Source organism: Conger conger, chromosome 1 (genome assembly GCF_963514075.1).
Source record: "Conger conger chromosome 1, fConCon1.1, whole genome shotgun sequence".
NCBI lineage: Eukaryota > Metazoa > Chordata > Actinopteri > Anguilliformes > Congridae > Conger > Conger conger.
In genome coordinates this window covers 18,113,295-18,137,990 of record NC_083760.1, presented here as the reverse complement: position 1 = coordinate 18,137,990, position 24,696 = coordinate 18,113,295, and the positions used below count along the sequence as shown (strand labels likewise).

General features: G+C 42.3%; 1 protein-coding gene across 2 annotated transcripts; it reads left to right on the top strand.

The window, feature by feature from the left end:
- The first annotated feature begins 444 nt into the window (after nt 1–444).
- Nucleotides 445–10,062, top strand: LOC133141005 (tumor necrosis factor alpha-induced protein 2-like). 2 transcript variants are annotated; one of them, XM_061261351.1, is made up of 11 exons: nt 445–575; nt 3,018–3,780; nt 4,000–4,114; nt 4,420–4,539; nt 4,799–4,893; nt 5,075–5,167; nt 6,272–6,398; nt 6,905–7,030; nt 7,397–7,552; nt 8,380–8,501; nt 9,050–10,062. In XM_061261351.1, the coding sequence occupies exons 1-11, from the start codon at nt 524–526 to the stop codon at nt 9,231–9,233; spliced, it is 1,953 nt and encodes a 650-aa protein (XP_061117335.1). In that variant the 5' UTR covers nt 445–523; the 3' UTR covers nt 9,234–10,062. The 2 variants fall into 2 exon arrangements, with proteins under 2 accessions (XP_061117335.1, XP_061117343.1); XM_061261359.1 differs by lacking the exon at nt 445–575 and adding an exon at nt 2,519–2,580.
- The last annotated feature ends 14,634 nt before the right edge of the window (nt 10,063–24,696 follow it).

The window sequence follows — 24,696 nt, the reverse complement described above, 5'->3', positions numbered from 1 at the left end:
TTCAGGGTGAAAACAAGCCGTGGAATGCAGCAAGTGATGAGAAGCTTGTAGAAGAAACACAAAGGCTAAACATTTAGCAAGGAAAAATAAAGGCTAAACATAGAATGAAGGATAGATCAGAGACCAAAAGCAGAAGTTTGCCCCATGGTGGAAAAACGTATTTGAGGACACTCAAATCACTTTCCAAATCAATTCACAATATAAAAAGAAATCCTGATATTTTAAGTATTAATGCAGTTGTAACACTCTGTACATCAGGTATTACCAAGAATGATCACTGTTGGGCAATAGATTAATTTCCCCAATTGAATAAAATTGAAAATAAACTTAATGAGGAACTGCAATGCACCCTTTGTTAAAATGACACGGATCTTCCCTTCAGAAAGTTTAGCGTGCCCCTCTGGGTCACATGATTGAACACATACAGTATATTACAAAGCAACCCACAAACGCACTAGACACATAAATCAGCCCCTGGAGCAGATTACAACTTTAGTTTTGTGAGGGTGGCTGCTCATCAGACATGAAGTTCTGGAGACGGTTCCTCTTGTGTTCCTCACAGAGGAATACTGAAGGTAAGACACAAGCCAACTACAGTTGGTGACAGAGACAGACATATTAATGTTGAAGTAGTTATGCAGAGCTATACATTACTATAGATATTTCACCTGTTTAAAACATTAAATTAACCTGCTGAGAAATTCACACTTGAAGGGACTGGCTTCTGTCAAGTGTTTTACTGAACTGGATAATCTCTAAACAATTAAAAAGTTATGTTGTAGAGATAAAAAAAAAAACCCTGACATCTCACAGAATGTTAATGCCATTTTTAGGAGGCATTCATTGCAACATAAAAAATTCTTTAAAATTATTCTTAAATTACATTTGATCCTAAAAAAATATTTTGAGTTTGAATGACCAAACAATGGAAACATTATTATAAAATATGCAAATACACACAATGACTGTGTGATTTTTGTAACAATAATATTTGCTATAATTTTGTATTTAACATATGTGGCCATTTCTCTGACTTCTTGATATCAAGTCAAGTCTAATGATTCAAAGAGTCCAAGTGTTATTTGCAGGTTTGTATTAAGGCATATAACATAGAACTATAAAACATTTGACAATACACACTGTACCTATATACACTCACCGAGCACTTTATTAGGAACTTTTTTACTTTATTACAACTACTTATTAATGTAATTATCGAATCAGCCAATTGTATGGCAGCAGGGCAATGCATACAATCTTGTAGACACAGGTCAGGGGCGTCATCAGAATGGGAAAAAAAATGTGATCTAAGTTACTTAGACCGTGGAATGATTGTTGGTGGCAGACAGAGTGATTTGAATATCTCAGAAACTGCTGATCTCCTGGGATTTTCACACACACTAGTCTCTAGATTTTAAAAAGAATGATGCAAAAAACAAAAAATCCGGTGAGCAGCAGTTCTGCAGACAGAAATGCCTTGTTAATGAGACGTCAGAGGAGAGTGGCCAGACAGGTCAGTAACGCAAATAACAATAGCAACAGAGTGGTATACAGAAGAGCATCTCTGAACACACAAAGCATCATAACTCTAAGTAGATAGGCTAAACCAGTAGAAGTCTAAAAAAAATCTAATAAATACCTAATAAAGTCCTCAATGAGTGTATATAGACATATTGCTTGTATTCATCCATTTAATCCTTATGGATGAAAAAAAATACAATAAAGGAAGGAAGCAATCACCTACAGAACTATCAGATGGAAAGTCCGTTAGCAAGGAAGTGCGCAAACAGGCTTTCCCTGATCCCCTTCCCAGAAGAAAAGAAAACCCTGTCATTGTTTCGGCGAAAGTTTAGGTCATGGCATGGATCATGGAATTATGATATATGACAGGCGGTAACACGCATTATTCGTTGTTTACAAAGTTTTTGCACAAGTGGTAGTAATAAAATCAAAGGTTGTATCCGCAGTGTTACTGGAGGAATTCTCCAGAGTATAATATTGTCAGATTTATAGAAGGAAACATGTACCTACTGTATCTACGGTTGAACAGGAGTCAGTGTTTAGATCCATACTCCCAGGCGCTTAAATGTAAATTTGCAAGAACTGCAGCTCCCACCCAAAACAACAACACCAGTGATTCCGCCAGGCAAGTAATTTTTGGATAACTACTCACGTATGATATCGGTACCCACCGACAATACCTACTGGTTTCTCCGAGAAATGCGGACCTCACGCGGCCAAACAAATCTCTTCGCTGGTTCTATTTTCAGAACTACATGGAAACTAAGGGAGAAACAATCACATTCTCTTTACTGTCGCATTTTCCCGGTAAAAATGTAGTATTCTAAATTAAGTTCATAGGTAGCTATCCTTGGGATTGGGAACTTCCCTGTGAGGTCAAACAATCGACTTCGGTAAAAAAAAAAAAAGTGCGGGGGGTCGGAAACGCCTTTTTCTCTTTTTTTTGTACCTGCAGGCTATAAAATAACCTTGAACTCACACAGACCAAGGAAATCCCGTCTACTATTTAGACGATATAGTCGTAATTGATTAACTAACGTGAGGGAAGAATTTGTTTCGGTAATTCTATTCTATTATGTCTTCAGCGTGCGAGGCTGTTCATTCGCACGAAGCTTGCTGTGCGGATACATTTTGATTATAGACAGCTTTTTTGTTAAAAATCGTAATTCAAATATATATATATATTTTCTATCTTGTTTTAAAACTAACTGAAATGTACTTTTAATAGCCGCACTTGTATGCATTGACGTGTGTAAAATACGATTTATACATGTCTGTTGTAAGGATAATCAATAGCAGGTGCGATTTGCAAACCAAGCCATATACCTGTATTACATTCTAAATTAGTCATAGAGTGTTATATTTAGCCTACTATTTGGCCTACTATTAGATTTATATATATATCAGAATAATCTATATAGTTGCAGTGTGTTTAAGATATCACTCTCTGGTCAAGTCCCGTAATGAATGCCAAATGTCATTTGTATTCTGTACAGGTAGAATGAGAACAGACGGAACTGGAAAAAGAGACAATTTCCTAAAATCCTTATTTAGAAGGAATCAGAAGAATCCCAAAGGAACCACTAATGGGGCTGGTGTTAAAATCGACATTCCACCAACGTTTGGTCTCACCTTTGAGGAGAACCTACAGCAGGGCCATCTTTTCCAGGCTGGAAAGCAGCTGATCCAACAGGAGGAGCATCTGTTTGGGAGGGAAATAGGGAAGGAGGAGAAGGAGAGTGGGGAAAACAAGGAAAAACTGAAGAGAGATTATGAGTCCCTTCTCAAGAAGGTGTGGCTGTCAGTGGACTCTTCACTGAGTGCTGGGGCAGAGGAGCTGGAGGGCCTGAAGTCGGCCGTGAGCTGCATCCAGCAGGAGGAGGAGCAGGATAGGAGGTGGGGGAAGAAACCAGAGACACAGGCCCCTGAATGGAGGCCCAGGCAGTGCAGACAAATGCATGATGCCCGGCTTGAGAAGATGGTGGAGAAACGGATGGAAGAACCGAATGTGATCGTGGAAGGAAACATGTCTTCCTTGAAGAGGGATATCTGCAAGATGGGCAAACAGATGAAGGAGGACCTGCTGAAGGTGGCACGGGAGCTGCAGAACTGCTACCCTGAGGAGTTTGACATCTGCAGTGTGTATGCCGGACTATATCATCAAGCCTTTTCTCAACGTTTAACAGAGATTGCCGATTATGAACTGGTTGTAGATGACTGTATTTACCTCCTGACCTGGGTGAATAATTACTATCCAAAGTAAGTGGATGTTACCTAAGATACTCACAAACTTGTAATATCTGCAAGATCCTTTTTTCTATTTTCAGACTTTTGATTATGATGTTCCTTTAATTCGGTGTGTATGAGGAAGAATATGGGGTAGTTTAAAGGCAATGTATGGCACATTTGCTGCAGTCAAATCTATGATTAAATCACAACCATTCTGTTTTCTGTTGTTTTCTGATGCTTCTGTTTCAGTGACATTTTAAAAAGCAAAGAACTCAAAGGGAAGATTAATTGCAAATCGCTTGGAGATTTGTTGCCTGTGGCGGTGGCTAGAGTCTTGGAGGAGCAGTATCTCTCAGACCAAGAGGTAAAGAAACTGTATCACTCAGAATCTGCCAGATATTTAGACAAAACTCCCTCACAAAAATGAGAAGAATAGCTTATCTATATTCCTCGTGGAACACTAGTACCCAACAAAGTTCATTTTATTTAAAACGACTATGAAAAAGTATACAAATGTCAATTTTGCTGTGTCAGTTATGTCATTTACTCTGTTGTATTGTGACTTATGTTAGACATAGCAAACCATTTTTAAGAGAAGCTCAAAAATGACATCAGAAAAGGCTGACAGTTAGGATGTAGCCAATGACGAACACGGTTTGCTTGTTTTAGACACAAGTTAAGAAATTTGTCTCCACTGCCCTGAGGAAACAAGAGGAGGCCTGGCTGAGTGGAGCTCAGCCCGAGCTTATAGAAGGACATTACAGTCCCATTTCCATCGATGTCATACAGGTATGGAAATGCAATCCCTTCATGCACTGCTTTTGTTAAGTATAGAACTGTATGCATAGATTGCATGTGCTTGTGATTTCTGCCATGCTTTGTGGACCTAATAAGCCAAATGCATTTCCCTTAAAATGTCTGCTGAGCTGCAAGAGCTGTGACTGAGGTGAAATCATTCTTTTTAAACCTGCATGTGACTTGGACTTTAACTTTAAGTTACCATTCAGTGAAGGTTATTTTCTTAAGTTCTTGGTTCTTTATTTGGCAGTGTGTTGATAGCGCAATGAAACATGCAAGGAATGTATTGGGTGAGGTGGACAAAGCCCAGCCAATCATGTGTCAGTTGACGGATTTCCTACGGAGGTAATTCATTATTGTAATTATGTCATATGTCAAGTTCTGACTATTATAAGTAGCATTAGTGCAAGCTATTTGAATAATATATCATGTCAATTGTCATATTGCTGTCAGTTGTCAGTTTCAATGCATGTACATACAGAAGATAATTGATGATGATGTAAATAATAATTTTTCATGTTTGCAGCTATAAGAAATCTCTGGAAGATTTTCTGAAAGGAAAGCATGGAAACACCAAGGCAGTGATAAAAGCTAACTTGGCCAGCCTTGAGCAATTTGAGTAAGATAATTACTTTTGTTTGCTTTAATTATAACACACAAACAATTTATTAATACTGGTTAATCATTATGATGGAATGTTATATTTCTTTAAATAGCTGGTAAGGTACAAATATGGGGTCTGATCTTATGTACTGTAAAACATGATAGTAACTAAATGGATATGACAATTAGCACAAATTAATTGTTTGCATGTATTGGTCAGAATGTTCACGTCACTGTCTGCAGTAAACCTGAACCTATTTTTCTATAGTGTCAGCACTTGTAACATGGTTGCAGACAGACAATATACTGTAGAAATTACAGACAATAAAATCACAGAACACAAACTAAATATATACATTCAGTGGCCACTTTATTAGGTAGACCTGTACACCACCTTTTTAATGTGAATATGTAATTAGCCATTAATTGGCAGCAAATCAATGCATAAAAGCATGCAAACATGGTCAGAAGGTTCAGTTGTAGTTACAATAGTTGTTGTGACCATGTGTTACAACAGTGGCATGCAGAAGAGCGTCTCTGAACACACAACATGTCAAAACTTGAAGTGGTTCGGCTACAGCAGCAGAAGACACCCATAAGCAAAAAAAAATAAAAAAAAAGAGTCTAATAAATAGTGAGTGTATATTGAAAAATAAAACCAGTAAAAAGGTAATTACAGTTGTGAAAATATGAAAGCCATTGCTTTACAGTGCTGATAATCCAAGCCTCGTATTACAATGTGACAAAGGTGACAAATGGCCATTTTAGGACTGTCCACTTTGCAATCCTCATTTGGGATGGGGTGGGGGTGTGGAACAATTCCTGTCTCTGATTAGTCATACATTCCTTGGTAACTGACAGCATTACTTGCATGATTAACTTGTATTTCAAATAAAAAACAACAACTCTGGTCACCCTTAAAATTAAGTTAGTGTAAATTGAAATGTATGGAACATGCTTCTGTAAAGACACAGTGCTGCGGTCACTGTGATCAGATATAGCTTTATATATGTTTGTTTCTTATGATAGTTTTCAGAATTGAATGAATTCTGTTTAAATTGTTCTTTCACTGTTAATAATTGTATACCAGATTAATGAGGGTTTATGTTTTTTCCTATAGGACCTATATTGTGACAGAGAGAGATGTCTTCACAGAAGAGATGAGAACATGCTGCTTATCACTCGTGAACGCCATGAAAGACTGTGGCTACCAGTATCTCTCCAAGATCATACATGCAGATATGAAGGTACTATGCTACACCATCCTATAGCATGCACCTCCAATATCGACTTCCAATATCCACCAAAAATACAGTGGAAAAAAAAACATCCAGTGAGCAGTGGTTTTTCAGGAAAATGCAAATACGCCTTGTTAATTAGAGAGGTCACTTGAGGAGGGCCAGACTGGTCAAAGCTGATAGGAAGGTGACAATAACGCTAATAGGCTACAGCAGCAGAAGACTTAATAAGTATTAAAAAAAACCTAATAAAGTGTATGTGTCTGTGGTGGCGGGGGGGCTCCTGAGGTTCTGATAGATTATTATTGCTTCGTCTGCATGTACTTTATTAATGGAGGCCATATTATTATTGCATTTGCAAATTGTTAAGGAAGCATCAGATCTTCATCCAAAGATCAGAATGTGTTTTAACTTGGTGGATTGTATTTCATTTTCTAGTTTATCTTTGGGTTCATCCAAACCAATGTTTCGACTGAAGAGGAATTGGTACACACTAAACGGAGCTCTTTCCCCAGGTATGGTACCGTAAGCTGGGCACCCAGTCCTGGCTCACAGAAAACAGCATTGTCATGAACGGCCTTCTAGAAGCACTGATGGGACACATTGAGAAGTGCAGCGATCTGAAGACCAGCTGCTTTGAGGTACAGTGCCATTGACCTGGCCTGAGGCTCCTTTTCACTGTTGCAGATCAGATGACACAGTGTTTCTGCATTGAGCTGAAGTGAGGACTTAATTAGATTCATAGGTTGTTATTAAAACAAAATAGTCAGTTCAAAATTATGTATGGCTTGATTTTAGGACCCTGAATTCAGTACACATCAGCCATAATACAGGACTGAATATGAAAGTATTTTGAGTGTATTTATTTCCTTCCATGCAGAGTAATAGTTTCCCTTCACATAAAGGAATGTAGTTCCTCCAGATTCAGGTTCCACCCTAGTACTGAATGACTCAAAGGCCTCTGTGCTTAGCTCATCCCTGTCTTTGCATGTGCATGTTTTGTACAGGAGTTTGTTGGCCGGCTGCATGGCGATGTGATGGTGGAGTATGTGTACAGGCTGCTGAAGAAGAAGCTGAGGCTGAAGGATCAAGGCCAGCAGGAGGCAGCTGCCAGGCTGCTGTGTGAGGACAGCAAGGCACTACATGCCCTGTTCACTGAGAAGGTAAGAACAGAGCAATGCACACACGTACATACATGCACACAACTTATACCAACTCAGGACCTTCTTGCTCTGAGGCAACAGACGCAGGTCTGCTTATTCATTCTTCCATGTGAATACAGCAATATTCCTAAAATTTCCATGACCTGAATATGACACTTCTTACCTTGTTGGAAATGGTAGGAAACCCTTGCCACATTTTACATTAGTTTGGTACTGAAATGATGGAGCAGTGCATTTGCGCAACAACAAGAAGTAGTTCAATATGGCATTTGCTTAGGTATAGTCCCGGAAAAAATATAGTTCTCGAAAATGGCTGAACAGATTACAAAATACACTTCAACAGAAAACACTAATAGCTTCATAACCAGGTGGGATACTTAGTCCCATAAATATGTCTTTATGCAATAATTGTATTTCTACCAAACTGGAAATATGTGTTTATTCATGCAACATCTGAATGATATATTTTGTTCTTATATTGGAACATGATTTTTTGACATAGAGAAATAATATCAAGGATTATTAGAATATGCCTTTTTTTTTTGTATGAGTCTGTGGAGAGGTGATGGTTGTTAACCGTGAGCATGGCATGGGAAAGACTGCTGTTTTATTGCTGTCCTTTGCAAATAAAATGCTGATGAGCATCTAAAGTGCTGTTCTCGCTAGTCTTTTTAACAATCCAGCATATTTTTTAATTAAGTTGCAGTTGTTGTATGTTATAAATATGAATGCATCAGTAATTTGAGATGTTGAGGACTCAACCAGAAGGGGGCAATATGGATAGGGTTAAAAAGCACCACATCTAACCCTTTGTCTGTTTCAAACAGGGATCTAAAGAAGAGTGGCTGAGTGAGATTCTCCCAAATATAGCTGAAGTTCTGAAGACACAGGACCCAAGCATGATCCAGCTGGATATCGTAAACCTGGCTCAGTACTGCCCTGACCTCAGGTAAAGCTAACACTGACCTACGACAACATACACACACATACTCGTACACATACACACAAACACACACATACATACACGTACACACACACACATACACACACACAAATATACACATACACACATACACACAAACACTTATACACGTACACAGAAATAGTCCAGAAGGCTATTGTGGTTACTGAAAAAACATATACACTCACCGAGCACATTATTAGGAACATAATATACATTTTTCATTATTACACCAACTTATTCATGCGATTATTCATGTTCTCGTCTCTTCTGTGACGCCATCACTCTGTTACAATATAGTTCCTGTAGAAAAAATCATAAACCCTCATCCGCATCTGGTATACAATTATTAATAGTGAAAGAACAATTTAAATATAATTCATTTAATTTGTGCTTTGAAAATACAAAATTCTTTTTTCCACTATCTTCTTGAAAAGGATCATAAGAAACGAACATACACTCACCAAGCACTTTATTAGGAACATTTTTACCTCATCACACCTACTTATTCCTCTGTCCCTCTCCTACACCTACAGTGATTGCCACATCTCCGACCTGCTCCACCTAAAAACCAACCTTCCCATCTCCGACATCAAGATGATCAAGGAGAGCCTGTCGGAGATCCGAAACTCAGTCATCTCCCAGAACACCAGGCCCTTCTTCTCCAGAGTGCATCGCCAAGATCGTGGAATGATCTTTGCCAAGATGGTAAAATGGTAAATGGTTGGCATTTATATAGCGCCTTTATCCAAAGCGCTGTACAATTGATGCTTCTCATTCACCCATTCATACCCACACTCACACACACCGACGACGATTGGCTGCCATGCAAGGTGCCGACCAGCTCATCAGGAACATTTGGGGGTTAGGTGTCTTCCTCAGGGACACTTCGACACAGCCCAGGCGGGGGATCAAACCGGCAACCCTCCGACTGCCAGACGACTGCTCTTACCGCCAGAGCCCCACGTGGTTATGTGACTCCCTTGCGGTTTCAAAGCCTTCAGGTTCCCTCTCATAGATTCTCCAGTGCCCTCAGGTACGCCTTCACTACCATTCAACCTGGCTGCGACAAACCACACACTTGTCCTGCAGTAGATGGACATTAAAGCTCCTGATTTTCAAATAGTGGGGCATTCAGTGAAACTCAATCTGTCTGGAATGCTAGCACACCTTCATTTGTAGATGACATGCCATCTGTAAATAAAGCTATTCCGGTCCAATGAGAATTTACCTGTACTGTATGTCATGCTTGCAGTCATGAAACCTTCAATAATTTTGTCAGTAAAAAAAAAAAGATTGAAATATTGAAGGGGTACTAAAATGAAGCACATTTACCATAGAGGGGCTAACCACTAGCTGTTACAGTATTATTGTCCTGAGCTGAGGAGAATAGGTCTGTCTGGTCTTAGTCCTCTATGGAGAGATTGCTTGGGCCACCATCAATGGTTTGTCAAGGGATTTTTATGTATATGCTGTATGCCCAAATGCCTGTAAAGTGTAATTACATTTTTTAAAAATATTTTTTGTTTGTTTTGTTTGCTTGTATTCCCTGTGTTGTACTTTTCTGATTCTTTATACAATAAAATAATATATCACAAAAATGCACAAGTTTTGTGTTTTTCTAGCAGGCACTATGTTTACCTGTTTGCTCAACCTGTTTGCTCAATATTACCATGTCCGGGAGTGTCCACACCTGTATCTGGATGGTAGTGTGACTGTGTCTCATAGACTGCATATTTTCTCCTAAGCATAACATTAATTTATACAGGGAACCATTTTCTTCCATTGAAGAAATTCTGTTAATCTGAAAGTGATTAAAATGTGATTTTTCAGTGCCTCCCTCCTCCTTAAGAATAGATTTTTGCAATATTTGATTACGAAGTTATAAGACATCCATCCATCCGTTATCCTAACCCGCTTATCCTGAACAGGGTCGCAGGGGGGCTGGAGCCTATCCCAGCATACATTGGGCGAAAGGCAGGAATACACCCTGGACAGGTCGCCAGTCCATCACAGGGCACACACACCATTCACTCACACGCTCATACACTCATACACTCATACCTACGGGCAATTTAGACTCTCCAATCAGCCTATCCTGCATGTGTTTGGACTGTGGGAGGAAACCGGAGTACCCAGAGGAAACCCACACAGACACAGGGAGAACATGCAAACTCCGCACAGAGAGGCCCCGGCCAACAGGGATTCGAACCCAGGACCTCCTTGCTGTGAGGCGGCTACCCACTGCACCATCCATGCCGCCGGTTATAAGACATGCATCAAAAAATAGTTGCACAAGTAATTTCCTTCAACCAATAAAAATGTGAGTCACATTAAAGCTAGTCAAAAAAAAATTTTTTTGTAACTTCTTATCCCCATTTTAGCTCATTGCTTTTATCTTTTAAAGTTTGGAATACAAATCACAAATCTAAAAGTGCAAACCTGTCCAACCCAGCAACTTCCTGAATTCAGGAGGTTACACACGAGGGTGTATAACTGTAATTAACAAAAGTAGCGTGTTTTTAATCATTTTTCCAGGAATAAATTGATCATTTTATTTGAAAATAAGAGTGTCGGAATAGTTTAAAAGAAGCCTTCAGTACATGGAGGCAGTACAACTAGTCCAGGTGAAGAGGCTATTAGATGTTCAAGAGCTAAAAAACCTGCTAGACAATGGCCATCCTGGAAAAGGATAGAGCACATTTCTGAAGTTTTTGCAACATATACCTGTAGACTAATGAAGGGAAGACCAGGGGTGTCCCTTTTTGGTACTGGAACAATTATCGGCAAGCCCTAAATTCTTTCAAAATGAAGTGAAACTAAATTTAAAAGACAACAAGATATGGAATCATCTGATTGTGAACAAAGGGTAGATTACCTAAAAACAATGTCAAGCAGCATACTAATGCAGGCTATATTTATATTATGTGTGGATTGATATCAGCGGACAAAATATGACCTGATGGGCTAGTCACATTATCTGAAAGAATTACAGGGAAGTTCCAGGACTAAACAGTCTCATAACTGGCTGCGCTGGGACTAATGAGGTTGTTTTCCCAGGAATTTCCCTTTATCCCCACCAGTATCATGATCTTGTTGCCAGGTGACAGACTGGCAACAAACTGCATCCTGTCCGATTCCATCTAACTAGGGCATTTCCTGTTCCATCTACACAGGAAGATAGGAGTGGGCTTTCTGATATAGCATTACTTACTCAATGCACTTTAAGTGAAAAAGAAAACAATCCAGTTTGTAAGGCAATGTGTTTGGTTAATCTGACCTGATTTGCTTTTTTCACATTGTGCACCTGTTGTGGTATTTGTATGACATATGAATTAGCTGCCCATAAATTAATGTTTATTATGATTGAAAATGCATTTGGGTTAGCAGTAGGGTATGAGAAGAAAGCAGGATTTTCTTCAACTGCCCTTACTGTTGTGATCAGCTTCAAAGTCAGAATTACCTCTTCACTGTGGCCATTGTAAGGGAATCCCTGGTGTTACACCCTGCTCTCTTTCTTATATTGAAATTCAAAATGTTTATTTGTATTTAATAGGATATATTGCCATTTTTAAATGATTGGATATATGTTCAATAAAATACTGATATAAAATATTAATATTAATTTAACTATACCAAATATAGGGATATACATTATTAATTGTTTTGTACCCAAAATCAGCCAAAAAGCTCTCTCCCAACACACTATAGCACCTTCATGCCATTCATTTGCAGAAATTCATTCAACTGAAAAAGAGAAAAAATATATATAACAGGAATAAATATTTAAATATTGATATCCAACATAAATTTCGCCACATGCAGTACCATGTAATACCAACAGAGGGAAGAAGGGTGAAACTGATGCAAGATTAGATGCCATGCATTTTAAAATATGGCGGGTGGTCTTGTTAAAGATGAAAAATTATATACAGGTACTGAAGCATACACGTTATCCTGAACACCAGTACGTACCAAATATTTTCACAACAAAACAGTGCACACACAACCCCCCTCTTACAAGACTCATTTAAAAATTCAACTTTTGAATGCAATTCACTTATCATTATCTACTTATATAAGCACGTATAGGCCTATTATATGATTAAATATTAAGTGTTTATAGACAAGTGTATACTGTTAAGCATTTTAATCATGAACGATTGGTTTAAGCAGGTGGTTGGCTGATCGGGGTATTTTATGCCCGCAGTGTAAGCAGTGAATTGTCAGAGCTGTGGAAGACTAAAGCCTGGCAATAGCCTTGCTGTTGTAAACTCTTTCTCAAGTAACACGCACTATGCAACAGGTAAAAAGAAAATGGTTTCACATTTGGCACTTTCCTTCCCACAGTGATGTCCGCAAGGCAGCCGTTTTTATATGTCCATATTATTAATTCGCTAGCAACTTTTCTTTAATGTATTGGCAAATCATAGGAGACGATGTTATCTGGAATCCCACCGGTGGGTGACAGCAATAGCCAATAGCTTCATTTTCCCTGTCCTTGCAGTAGGCCAGAAGGAGGTGTCACAAGCCTCAAACCAAGTGATTACGTGGCCATGCTTCAAATCTTATAATAAAGCTGTAAATGTAATGTAAAGCCATAGCAACAGTGGTATGCTAGTTTGAATGTTGATTGTACTCTTCAAGGGTTCTGAATTTCTGTATGTTTACACTAGGACTCGGAACTGTACTGGCCTCTCAGGTCTACTTTTGCACTTGTTCTTGTGATTGATTTGCACTTTGTTGTACGTCGCTCTGGATAAGAGCGTCTGCTAAATGCCAAGTAATGCAATGTAATGTAATGTAATGTAATGTAATGGGGTTAGGTGTCTTGCTCAGGGACACTTAGACACAGCCCGGGCGGGGGATCAAACCGGCAACCCTCCAACTGCCAGACGACTGCTCTTACTGCCTGAGCCATGTCACCCCATACGCCCCATAGAATGATCAAATGAGCTCCTTCCGACTTGGAAAAAGAGTTCACATCAACCTCTGACATTAAACGCGAGGCAAAAAGCAAAACTGGTAAACAAATCAGCAACATGTCATGCCACTTCTATAGTCTACCATGATGTTTGCAGGTGTAACTTGAACTCACCGGTGTAGATCGTTGTTTCGTCGGCGTAGTACGTAGTTCCATACGTGTTTTATGGAATTTATATTCAACTCCACTGAAGCATTAATTAATCAGGATTACCGGACTTAAATCATCTACTTTTGCTTCAGCTTTAAAGTACACAGCACTTTGTTACAGAGAATTAGTGCTGAGCTTCAATTTAGATCAAGCACTGAAACTCAAGTAGCAAAGTTGATACTAGAAAAGGCATTCTGCTGTACTTTTACATCTATTGAAAATAAAAGATAGGGTCAATCACAGTGAGACTTTACCACCGGGCATACCATCTAATATATCCAAGACTTTAACGTGCAGTTGTTATGAGATAATCAACATTATTTGCTTCATCAGTGACTGGTCATAATGTTTTGCCTCATCAGTGTATATACTTACCATTTTCTATATACGGTATTTACGATTTTTCTATTTTCTTATAACAGAATCATGACCTAATGCACAAAAAGGGTACTTTTCTGTCAGGCATGGCAAAAGGAAACGGAATGACATGTAAATTCACCAAAAGTTAGAATAAGTTGTGACATCGTGAGAGGTTGGGTTGTGCTGTGTCGGGAGTGGGAGAAACCCACAGGGGGAAAAACATAAAAACACAGGGGCTAAGGGGTGGAGAACTTAATTTTAATGTTCAAAGGAACACCAAAAAAATGTGTCCACCATCAACAGTATGGCAACAAAATGCCAGCACCACCAGGTGGTTCCACCTCTCACCATCTACCAAGCACAACGTGGGCCTGATGACAATGGAGCATGTAAATTACTTCTTTATTGTTAGCTCTGTCCGTGAAAATGTCCCATCAAAGACCTTGATCAAACATGATAATCTGATCAATTGTTCTCGAGTTCAGACATCAAAAGATGATACCTCTTCCGTATTGCAAATGGCAATATGGGGGTGACATGGCTCAGGCAGTAAGAGCAGTCGTATAGCAGTAGGAGGGTTGCTGGTTCAATCCCCCGCCCGGGCTGTGTCGAAGTGTCCCTGAGCAGGACACCGAACCCCCAAATGCTCCTGATGAGCTGGTTGGTGCCTTGCATGGCAGCCAATTGCAGTTGGTGTGTGTATGAATGGGTGAATGAGAAGCATCAATTAGACAGCGCTTTGCCTACCATTTATTATATGTTATATATATTTTCTCTCTTTTTCAGTTGGCTGGTCCAACAGCAATTGCTACTCTCAAAGTTATCCATTTGTTTGCGTGGAAAAAACATTCTGAACTGAGTCATTTCAATCAGGAGCGAATAAATCATGCTTCAAGATGCATTTTATAAATATGCATTTCCTCATATTGTAAAGCTCATTTTGTAAAGCTATGATGTTATGTTTTCAGACTCTAGTATGTGGTCCTTAAGCTCAAAAAAAGGGGTCATATTGTTCTGCACAGAAACTGCTGTCCTTAGTCACAATTGGAAGAGCAAATTATTTGTTCCTACCTCAGATACACAAATGCAATCCAATACAGCACCAGGTAGGTTTTGTCTGCAGTCATGGTACATTGCAAGACTTTGTCCAGCTGGGCAAAAATGTTCCTCAGACCTGGGGCTAATCTCCTCAGCTCCTCCAGGACTGTAGCCTGGACCAGCTGCAGGTATTCCTTCAGCACCTTGTCTGGGTGTCCAGACCCAAGCCTGTCCAGAGGGGGCTGAGGGATCTTCTTGGTTACAGCCAGCTCCACGCGTTGAGTGAACTTATTGAACCAGTTTTTTTGGGCTTCATTGTTCCTGTTGACAGACTCCTTGGAGATTCTGTCCCATGAAGATGGCCTGACTGGCATTGCGCATCTCCTCCACAGAGGAAGATTCCCCAAGCTGTGCCTTATTCATGATGCTGCAGACCTCCTGGTACATTTCCTTAAGTAGACTCTGTACTGGCACCTCCTGCTTCCACTAAGCATAAAAGTACTGTGAAGTCTCTGTTATCACTGTGCACAGAGACAGATCATATAAAATAATGATATATTTTTAATTAGCTAGAAAATGACTGGATCATGATATCAAGGGTCTTATATCAAGCTTTATGGTATTCAAGTATCAATCATCATCATAATTTGTAAAGGTGAATAGATAAGTACAATTAAATTTGGTGAAGCTGTGGGTGGTACAGTGGTATAAGCCATAATAATAACAAGGGTGTAGCCCATGTAAGTTGAATCAAATATGCCTGCAGACTCACATCTCAGATGTGCACAACTTCCAGAAGTGGATTGGATTTTTGCACTTACAGTCAGTATTTGCTTTGTCTTATCGTTTGAATGTATTCTGTTAGCCGTATATGTGCGCGTGAATTGATTCGCCGTCTTTCGCGTATGCAATTATAGAGTAAAGCTACGCAAGTAGACTCTCTTTCCACAGCTAAGACTCTAACACTCCCACTTTTACCTTTCCTTTGTTCAAGGGTCACGCGCGATTATGACGTTATTATTATTATAACGTATACTTGTCAGGGTTGGAGGTAGTACTGGTTGTGGCCATCAGGGGGCTTATTACTTTCACCTGGTGGTCATTAGCGCTAATGTGATGTCTACCTCCTGAAGGTACTTAAAGCCCGCATTTCCCCTCAGTCTTCGCTTCGGTGTCACTGTTCGCTCTGCCACCTAAAGCCGGTATTTGGCACATGGTAGACTCAAAGCTACGAGTCGGGTATTGTGCTGGTTCGCTCGTTTTCCAAAACAGAACGGTAAGGAAGGGGTCTGCGTGCGAAGTGTGTGTACACTGCGACTGCCTTCCGTTTGGTTCTTTTGGTTCTTTGTTTCTCTTTATTTTCGGCTCGTGTGAGTCCGTGGGTGAGGGATGTTGTCCCCGGTATTTTGTATTTTGATTTGTGTTATTGCGGAGCTGCGTCTCCTGTATCTTTATTTTTGTTTCGCCCAGTCTTTTATACTGGGTTGTACTTTTACTTTGGGTTTTCCCCGGTCCGGGAGAGAAGTGCTAGTGTAACCGGGGTTCATAAATGTAAGGTTCAACCTAAAGTACGCCCAGTCACACAATATAACAGAGGCCCCCTTTACAGTTTGATAATAACAAGACAGAGACGTGGTCTAAGTTAAATGCAATTACTTTATTAAATCAATTCTGATGCTGGAAGGCAATAATGAGGTTAAGACAAATGCTCATATTCGTATAAAAATATATTTATTTTGAATGTCAATTTTACCAGAATAAATAGGAATAAAATAGACTGATGTAAAGCTTAAGGATGGTGGGTGACGACGCTGATGGTATGGGGCATACTCACCTTCAGGGCTCCCAATGTGTAGTTACAACCCAGTGCTCTCTCACAGCAAGCCTTACTACAAACAAGGTGATACTATATGTGATTCAGGTGCCATTAACACTTACACACTAACACACTAACACGTGAGGAGGGTACCCCTATTGACTAACCCCGCCACCAATCAGCACCGAGCCCACCATACAACAAGAGACAAGTCCTAAAAGTCCAAGAAATAACCTAACTACAGCCTACCTATACCAGTTGCTTCAATACATGAAAATAAAGAAAATAAAGAAAATAGAAAAGTACAAGTGCGCCTCTAAGAAGCCACACCAAGAAGACTCCAGGCACGGAGGTGTAATATAGGCTACACACCACGCGCACCAGCCGCTGCGCACCTTAGGTCGTCCGGCCAACAACTAGTCTATAGCCGTGCAACACGGGACATTAGGGAACGTACTCAACAGCAGGCGGGTTCCGCCTGCCTGATAAGCGCACCCAAACGAACTTCAAATAAAACAGCGAGGCAAAACAGCAGTGACTATTGCACCTACAAAGTGAAGAAAGTCACTGTTAATCTGGTATTTTATAATTAAAATCCAATCAGAATATACATACAACAAAACGGTACATTACCAAACAATCCATGGAATTCTAAGTTGCGCGAGTTGTTACTTCCGTGTTTCGGAGAAGACTCCGCAAACAGACGCATCTTAATAAATGAATTAGAAGAAAATAACATTACTGTCGATAAATGTCAAGTAATTACAACTATAAAAATATAGCCCACCTACCGAAATCGGGACACAGCTAAATCGACGAATTACCCAACAGATAACAGACAGCAAGCTGCAACCAAAGCATTGTATTAATCTGCGGTGTTCCTAACCCACGCAATATTATCAGGGGGAAAACAAAATAGATGTTCTCTTACCTCTCATGGTAAGGCAGGCAGCCATGAGGAGAGGACGAGACAGGAAACAGGAAATCAATCAGAAAGATCACAGGAAGCCAAAGGAAAAACATTTAAGAGGTAGGGAGCCAAGAGATTGGTTCAAAAGATGAGGTCCTGCCGGTGCCACTCCCCCACCCCAATTACTGCACCATTAGGGACAACAGCGAGTCTAACTCGCCTTGTCACATTCTACCCCCCCATTCTTTAAATCGTCGTCCCGACGATGCAGAGACCATGAATAAAGGCTCCTACACATATAGAATACTGCCGCCCTTCTACCCCTCCCATTGTTTAAATTGCCGTCCCGACGATACAGACACCATGAATAAGGACTCCAGCAAATATAAAATTCTACAGCCCACTATGCCCCCCCATCCCCCCCATCCGGCAGTCTATGGGAGGTGATGCGGATTGGAATGCTGGCCGGCATTGATACGAGTGGTCCTTCTAATCGACTGTTGGCTCTCCTCCTGCTGGTTGGCATGTCCTGTAAGCACGCCAGTTGTCCCTGGTTCCACTGAGGGTTGGTATGAGAGAGGAGGGATGTAGGACTGTTCCGGAACAGTGGGCCCTGCTGGGAGCTGGACAAGATCTGCAGGGCTTGTCCTTAGCACTTGGATCCATAGGTCTCCCTCACCTTCCAGTTCTACCTCTACACAGGACTGTGGGTCCCCCCCTTGTGCAGCCTGAGGAGGAACATCTGCCGTGCTGCTTCTGATCTGCCCCTTCAACAGGTTTCGATGGACACGTTTCACTTTATTTGGCTCGTCAATGGGTACGATCGTATACAAAGTTCCCCCATCCTTGGGAGCTCTGACCACACGATACACCACTGGGCTCCACAGGTCGCTGATCTTATGGCGGCCTCTCACTCCGCAGTTGCGCAGAAAGACTAACTGGCCCTCCAGCAGTGGTGTATCAACTACCCCCTGGTCGTGGCGATCCTTGCGTCGGTCAGCTACCCTCTGCTGCCGGCGTTGAACTCGCTCAAAGGCAATCTGAAGCCTCACTTGGTGTTCTTGGATCCAATCATGTACACAACCTGCCCCCGGCTCCTGAATCCGCCCGAGCAGGAAGTCAACAGGCAGCTGTGGGTCCCGCCCAAACATCAGAAAGAATGGGGTCTCCCCCGTGGTCTGATGTGGGGTAGAATTGTAGGAATAGACCAACTGTGGAAGACAGGCGGTCCATTCCCTCTTCCTTGATGCCGGCAGGGTGCGTAGTAAGTTGTGCAAGGTACGATTGAACCTCTTGCACTGGCCGTTGCCAGCGGGATGGTAAGGGCTGGTCCGGGATTTCTCAACCCTGTACAGAACACACAGTTGATGGATCAAAGAACTTTCAAAGCACCGTCCCTGGTCAGAATGTATACGACCAGGGACACCAAATTTGTAGAACCATTCCCCAACCAAGACCTGTGCCACTGTCGAGGCACGTTGGTCTCGGGTGGGGATTGCCAGCGAGTATTTACTAAAGACATCAGTCATGACCAAGACATTCTCAATACCGCTACCGGTGGGTTCCAGTAGGGTAAAATCTAGAGCCAGTATTTCATTTGGCTGAGAGGCCCGTAAATGACCCATGAAGCTGTGTACAACAGGCTGGGTGTCTTTGGCTAGCTGACAGCGGTCACATTCCTGACACCAGCGCTTCACATCTGCAGTCATCCCTGGCCAGTAGCAACGGTGGCGCACCAGCTCCGTAGTCCTCTCCATGCCCTGGTGTCCATGATTCTGGTGGAGTTGGCTCAATACCTGTTCCTTCAGGGCTGCCGGCAGGACCAGCTGGAGGATTTCTTCACCCCCGTCTGGTCGAAAAATTTTACGGTATAAAACACCATCTTGCTCTACCAGCCGGTCCCACTCTCGGAGAAGCTGTACTGCGGGTTTGGAAAGACGTAAACGCTGTTCAGCCGTAGGGTGACTCTTCTGCCTCCAGTACTGCAGTGTTTCCTGAATCACTGGATCGGCTTCCTGTAAGATAAGCAGGTCAGAGGTGGTATGTGCAGGTAAGACAATGGTGGAAGACTGGGTTACCTGCACTGCAGATTCTAAAATGGGAGCTTGCCGAAGGATTTCAAGGAGTGCCGTGCCAGGAGCAATGGCCTCCTTATCACTGGAACAGGGTCTGTTTTGTCGGGAGAACGCGTCTGCATTTTGATTGGACTTGCCTGGCCTATATCTGATCAGGTAATCAAAAGAGGCCAGCTGGGCAGCCCATCTCTGTTCTGTGGCACCCAATTTAGCAGACGACAAATGACTAAGAGGATTATTGTCGGTGTAAACGATGCACTTCTGACCAAGCAAATACTCACGAAACTTTTCAGTCATGGCCCACTTGAGCGCCAGAAACTCCAATTTCATGGAACTATAGTTAGACATATTGCGCTCAGGGGGCCTAAGACCTCGGCTCGCGTAAGCTATCGGGCGTACTCTGCCCCCTTGTTCCTGTGACAGAACTGCTCCTAGCCCAATATAGCTAGAATCTACTTCCAAAACAAACGGTAAAGAGAAATTGGCATAGGCCAACACAGGAGCCATTACCAGTTTGTCTTTCAGCCCCTCAAAGCTATTTTGGCACTGCTCAGTCCAAATTTCACCGAACAAGTGGGTAGACTTCCTCATTTTGGTCCCCGTCAGTTGGGCAACAGCACGATGTAGAGGAGCCGCCAGCTTAGCAAACCCTTGGACGAACCTCCGGTAATAGCTGGCAAAGCCAAGGAAAGACCTCAACTCTGCCACACTGCCAGGCGTCTTCCACTTGGCCACAGCTTCAATTTTTCCCGGGTCAGTTGCAACACCCTCACTGGAAATTACATGTCCAAGGTAGTGTACTTGTTCCTTAAAAAAAGAACATTTTTCAAGCTTCACCTTGAGGTTCTCTCGTTGCAGCCGATCCAGCACAACTTCTAGGCGTTCCAGCTGTTGTGAGATAGTGGGAGAGAATACTATAACATCATCAAGATATAATAACAAAGACTGACAATGTTGGGACCCAAACATCCTTTCCATGAGCCTCTGAAATGTGCTAGGCGCATTACAGAGGCCGAAAGGCATCCTATTCCATTCAAACAGCCCGAACGGAGTGCAGAACGCTGTCTTGGGTTTATCTTTTTCAATGACGGGCACTTACCCACTTGCTAAGTCTAGCGTGGAGAACCAACGGGCCCCAGAGAGTGCATCCAGTGACTCCTCAATGCGGGGCAGAGGAAACGCATCTTTTCTGGTCTTGTTGTTTAATTGATGGTAATCCACGCACAGACGAAGTGAGCCATCCTTTTTCTTCACCAGTACGATGGGGGAGGCATAGGGGCTACTACTCTCCCTAATCACCTGAGGCAGCAGCAACTGGTGAATATGGGCTTTAACTACCTACTATTCGGAAGGGGGTATTCGCAGATATCGCTGCCTGACAGGCACATCATCCAGGAGCGGAATCTTGTGCGCAATGAGGTTGGTACATCCCAAGTCACTCTCGTGAGTAGCAAACACGGACCTATATTTGTGGAGCAGTGACCGGACCTGATTTTGCTCTTGGGAGGGGAGGGAAGAGAGATCTACAGCCTCAATTGGGTCCTGGTCTGCACCAGTCACCTGGGAAGTAACTTGCAGTAACTTCCTTGACTTCGTGGACACCCTCTGGAAGGCTAACAAGGTAGGCCTGGCTAATGGTACCTAGCGGGGTACGAGGATATAGCATTACATCAACCATACCTACATTTATCACAGGGACGTAAACTGTACCTCTAATTACCTGTAGTAAAGCGGGTGAAGCCAGCAGGCCAGCTGGCAGGCCAGAATCTGGAGGTTCAAACAATGCTGCATTATGAGAAAATTGGTCAGAACAAGTTGCTGCCACCAACTTCATGACACCCCCAGGGATACGACATGCTCGCCCACCCCGGGCTCTAACCCTCCCCAGCCGCTCAAAGGGTGTATCTGCACTAGCCTGATGACACTGTTGCAAGGCCTGTATAAATGATGATGGTGCTTGTGAAACATAAGGCAAGTCAAACAAAGATGACCCATACTGACCGAACAATTCCTGATAACATCTACGGATGACATTCATACCCAAGACACCCGGGGCTCGTGCAGGCATGCTATCAACGGGGTCCTGCACCACCAACACTCCACACCCAGTTATCACCTTCCCACAAAGTTGGACATCTAATTCTAGATACCCCAGGTAAGGAATTGCCAACCCATTAGCTGCACTGAGCTGAAGCCATTGACAGGACTGAAGGCGATCCTGACCCCAGGGTTCAAAGTGTCCAATGAAAAAGCTCTGGGTAATGGTGGACACCATGGACCCAGTGTCCAGTAAGCATGGCACCTTAATCCCCCCAATGCAAACATCCACATGAGGACAGACAGACATTAACTTAGACAGAGTACCTAACCCACTCCCTATAACCTCTGAGCCTATAGAAACCCCGCCCAAACTGTGGCTCTGCAGATTGGTGGGTGCTAGTTTTCCGACTGCTGAGTGCGGTCAGGCCTGCTACCAGTGGCTGAGGCAACTACTGCTAATGTAGAGGGAGGAGGGACTCGGTCTCCATCACAGTCCCTTGCCAAGTGACCAGGTCGCTGGCACCGCCAACAGATCCGTTCACTCCAAGGGGAACGACTACGCTGAATCTGCGGGGGCCGACTACGCTGATTAGAGTTCTGTAACACGACAATACTTTGGGTAAGTTGATTCAGCTGCTGTTGTTGCCGTTTCAGAATTTCTTTTAACTCATTTAACTCTGATATCTGTGCGCTAGGCCGAGGCACCCCATGCGATGACCCCTGGACTCCATACTGAATACCATATGTAGATGGGACTGAGTAACTCCGGCCCCGTGCACCCCCGGGCCTGCCCTCCTGCTCCCACCTAATAGCTTCTACACGAACCTCAAGTATGGTGGCATCTGGCTGTCTGCGCACTAGTTGTTTCAATTCCCGACGAAGGGCAGAGTCACCTACATGTTCAACCAACTGATCACGTAACAATATGTCAGCATTGACAAAAGGCTTTTAATTTCACCCTCTCCATTAAATTCATTAGCACAAGGGAAAATTCCTGCAATGTTTCCCCCTCTTGCTGCTTTCTGGAAAAAAATGCCTCCTGCAATGCCACATAAGACTCACAACACCCATACAAGTCTTTTAAAATGGACACAATCTTATCGGAATCACTCCTCTCGGCCTGACTACGGTACTTAATTTCCTGTCTCGCCTCACCCTCCAAGTGATCAAAGAAAAAGAAGGCTCGTTCCTCAACAGGCACCCGCCGGGCACGCATACAGGCTTCGACCTCATCCACCCATTCAGTCACACCTATGCCAGATTTCCCATTAAACATCGGGCATTTTCGATCACGAGGAACATGAACAATTTGTTCGGTTAAGCTAGGGGGATCATTTGATGCCAGCCCACCAGGGGTCGGTAATGGAGAGTGTCCAGGAGCCTGTTGCTGCAACCGTACGTTATCAGCTTGCAATTCAGCCACCAAGTCTCTTAGTTGCTGCATATCTTCATCCATATTGACCCCACCTAAGCAAAACCAATGTCCCCCCCAACAAAAATAATATACAAAGGCAACAAATACTGGGAGGCAGACGTCTTAGCTTGATGGCGGCCGCTCAGTTGGTGGTCTTTGATCTTCCAAGTCAACTGCTGTTTTCAAATAAAACAGCGAGGCAAAACAGCAGTGACTATTGCACCAAATCCATGGAATTCTAAGTTGCGTGAGTTGTTACTTCCGTGTTTCGGAGAAGACTCCGCAAACAGACGCATCGAAATCGGGACACAGCTAAATCGTGACGAATTACCCAACAGATAACAGACAGCAAGCTCTCATGGTAAGGCAGGCAGCCATGAGGAGAGGACGAGACAGGAAACAGGAAATCAATCAGAAAGATCACAGGAAGCCAAAGGAAAAACATTTAAAAGGTAGGGAGCCAAGAGATTGGTTCAAAAGATGAGGTCCTGCCGGTGCCACTCCCCCACCCCAATTACTGCACCATTAGGGACAACAGCGAGTCTAACTCGCCTTGTCACACTAGCATTTACGCACTTATTTTTGGTTTGTGATTTTCGCCCTAGTTTTGTAGGGTAGTTTTATTTTCAGAGCCGTTATTTGGGGCTCTTCCTTTTATTTGTGCGGAGTTGTCTCCGTGTCTCAGAGCTGTCTCCCCTACCCCCCGGGGTCTTAGTGGCGGGCACGTTTGTGTGTCCGCTTAAAAGGGATTACCCCTTAGTCGCACCTGGCTCTCCGCACCTCCTCAACCTTACAATACTGTGTGCCTAATTAAAATGTAATGCCTGGCATTACAGTCATTATTGTACGAAACAAAGAAAAAACAAAACAATAAGTAAATGTATTTACTGATACATTTCCTGATTTCCCCTGCCCCTGATATCCCTATCCTTGTCTAACCCCCCCCCCCCAAAAAAAAAAAAAAAAAAAAATTCTGATGACAACTATGTTTAGAACAGCATTTCCTGTGTATTTTGCTAGTTTCTGGATGTGATGCTCTGACTTATGGTAGAACCTATGCACTTGTAAATCGCTTTGGATTAAAACCGTCTGCCAAATGACTAAAATGTAAAATGTAAATTCATATAATTGAAGGTAACACGGGTGTAAATATTGTATAATATAATTATTGTGGAAACTGCTATTATTTAAGTACTTAGCTGGGCAACTACATAATATGGGCAGGTTAACAACAACAACAACAACAATAATAATATATTAATGGTAAATAAAGGAACATATACCAATATGTCTGAATGACAGTAAGTTAGGCCTATGTCAATAAACAATTGGCATTGGCGCTACTTATTGCTTTTACAATAGCAGTGAAATAAGAGCAACAATAATAAATTTTATG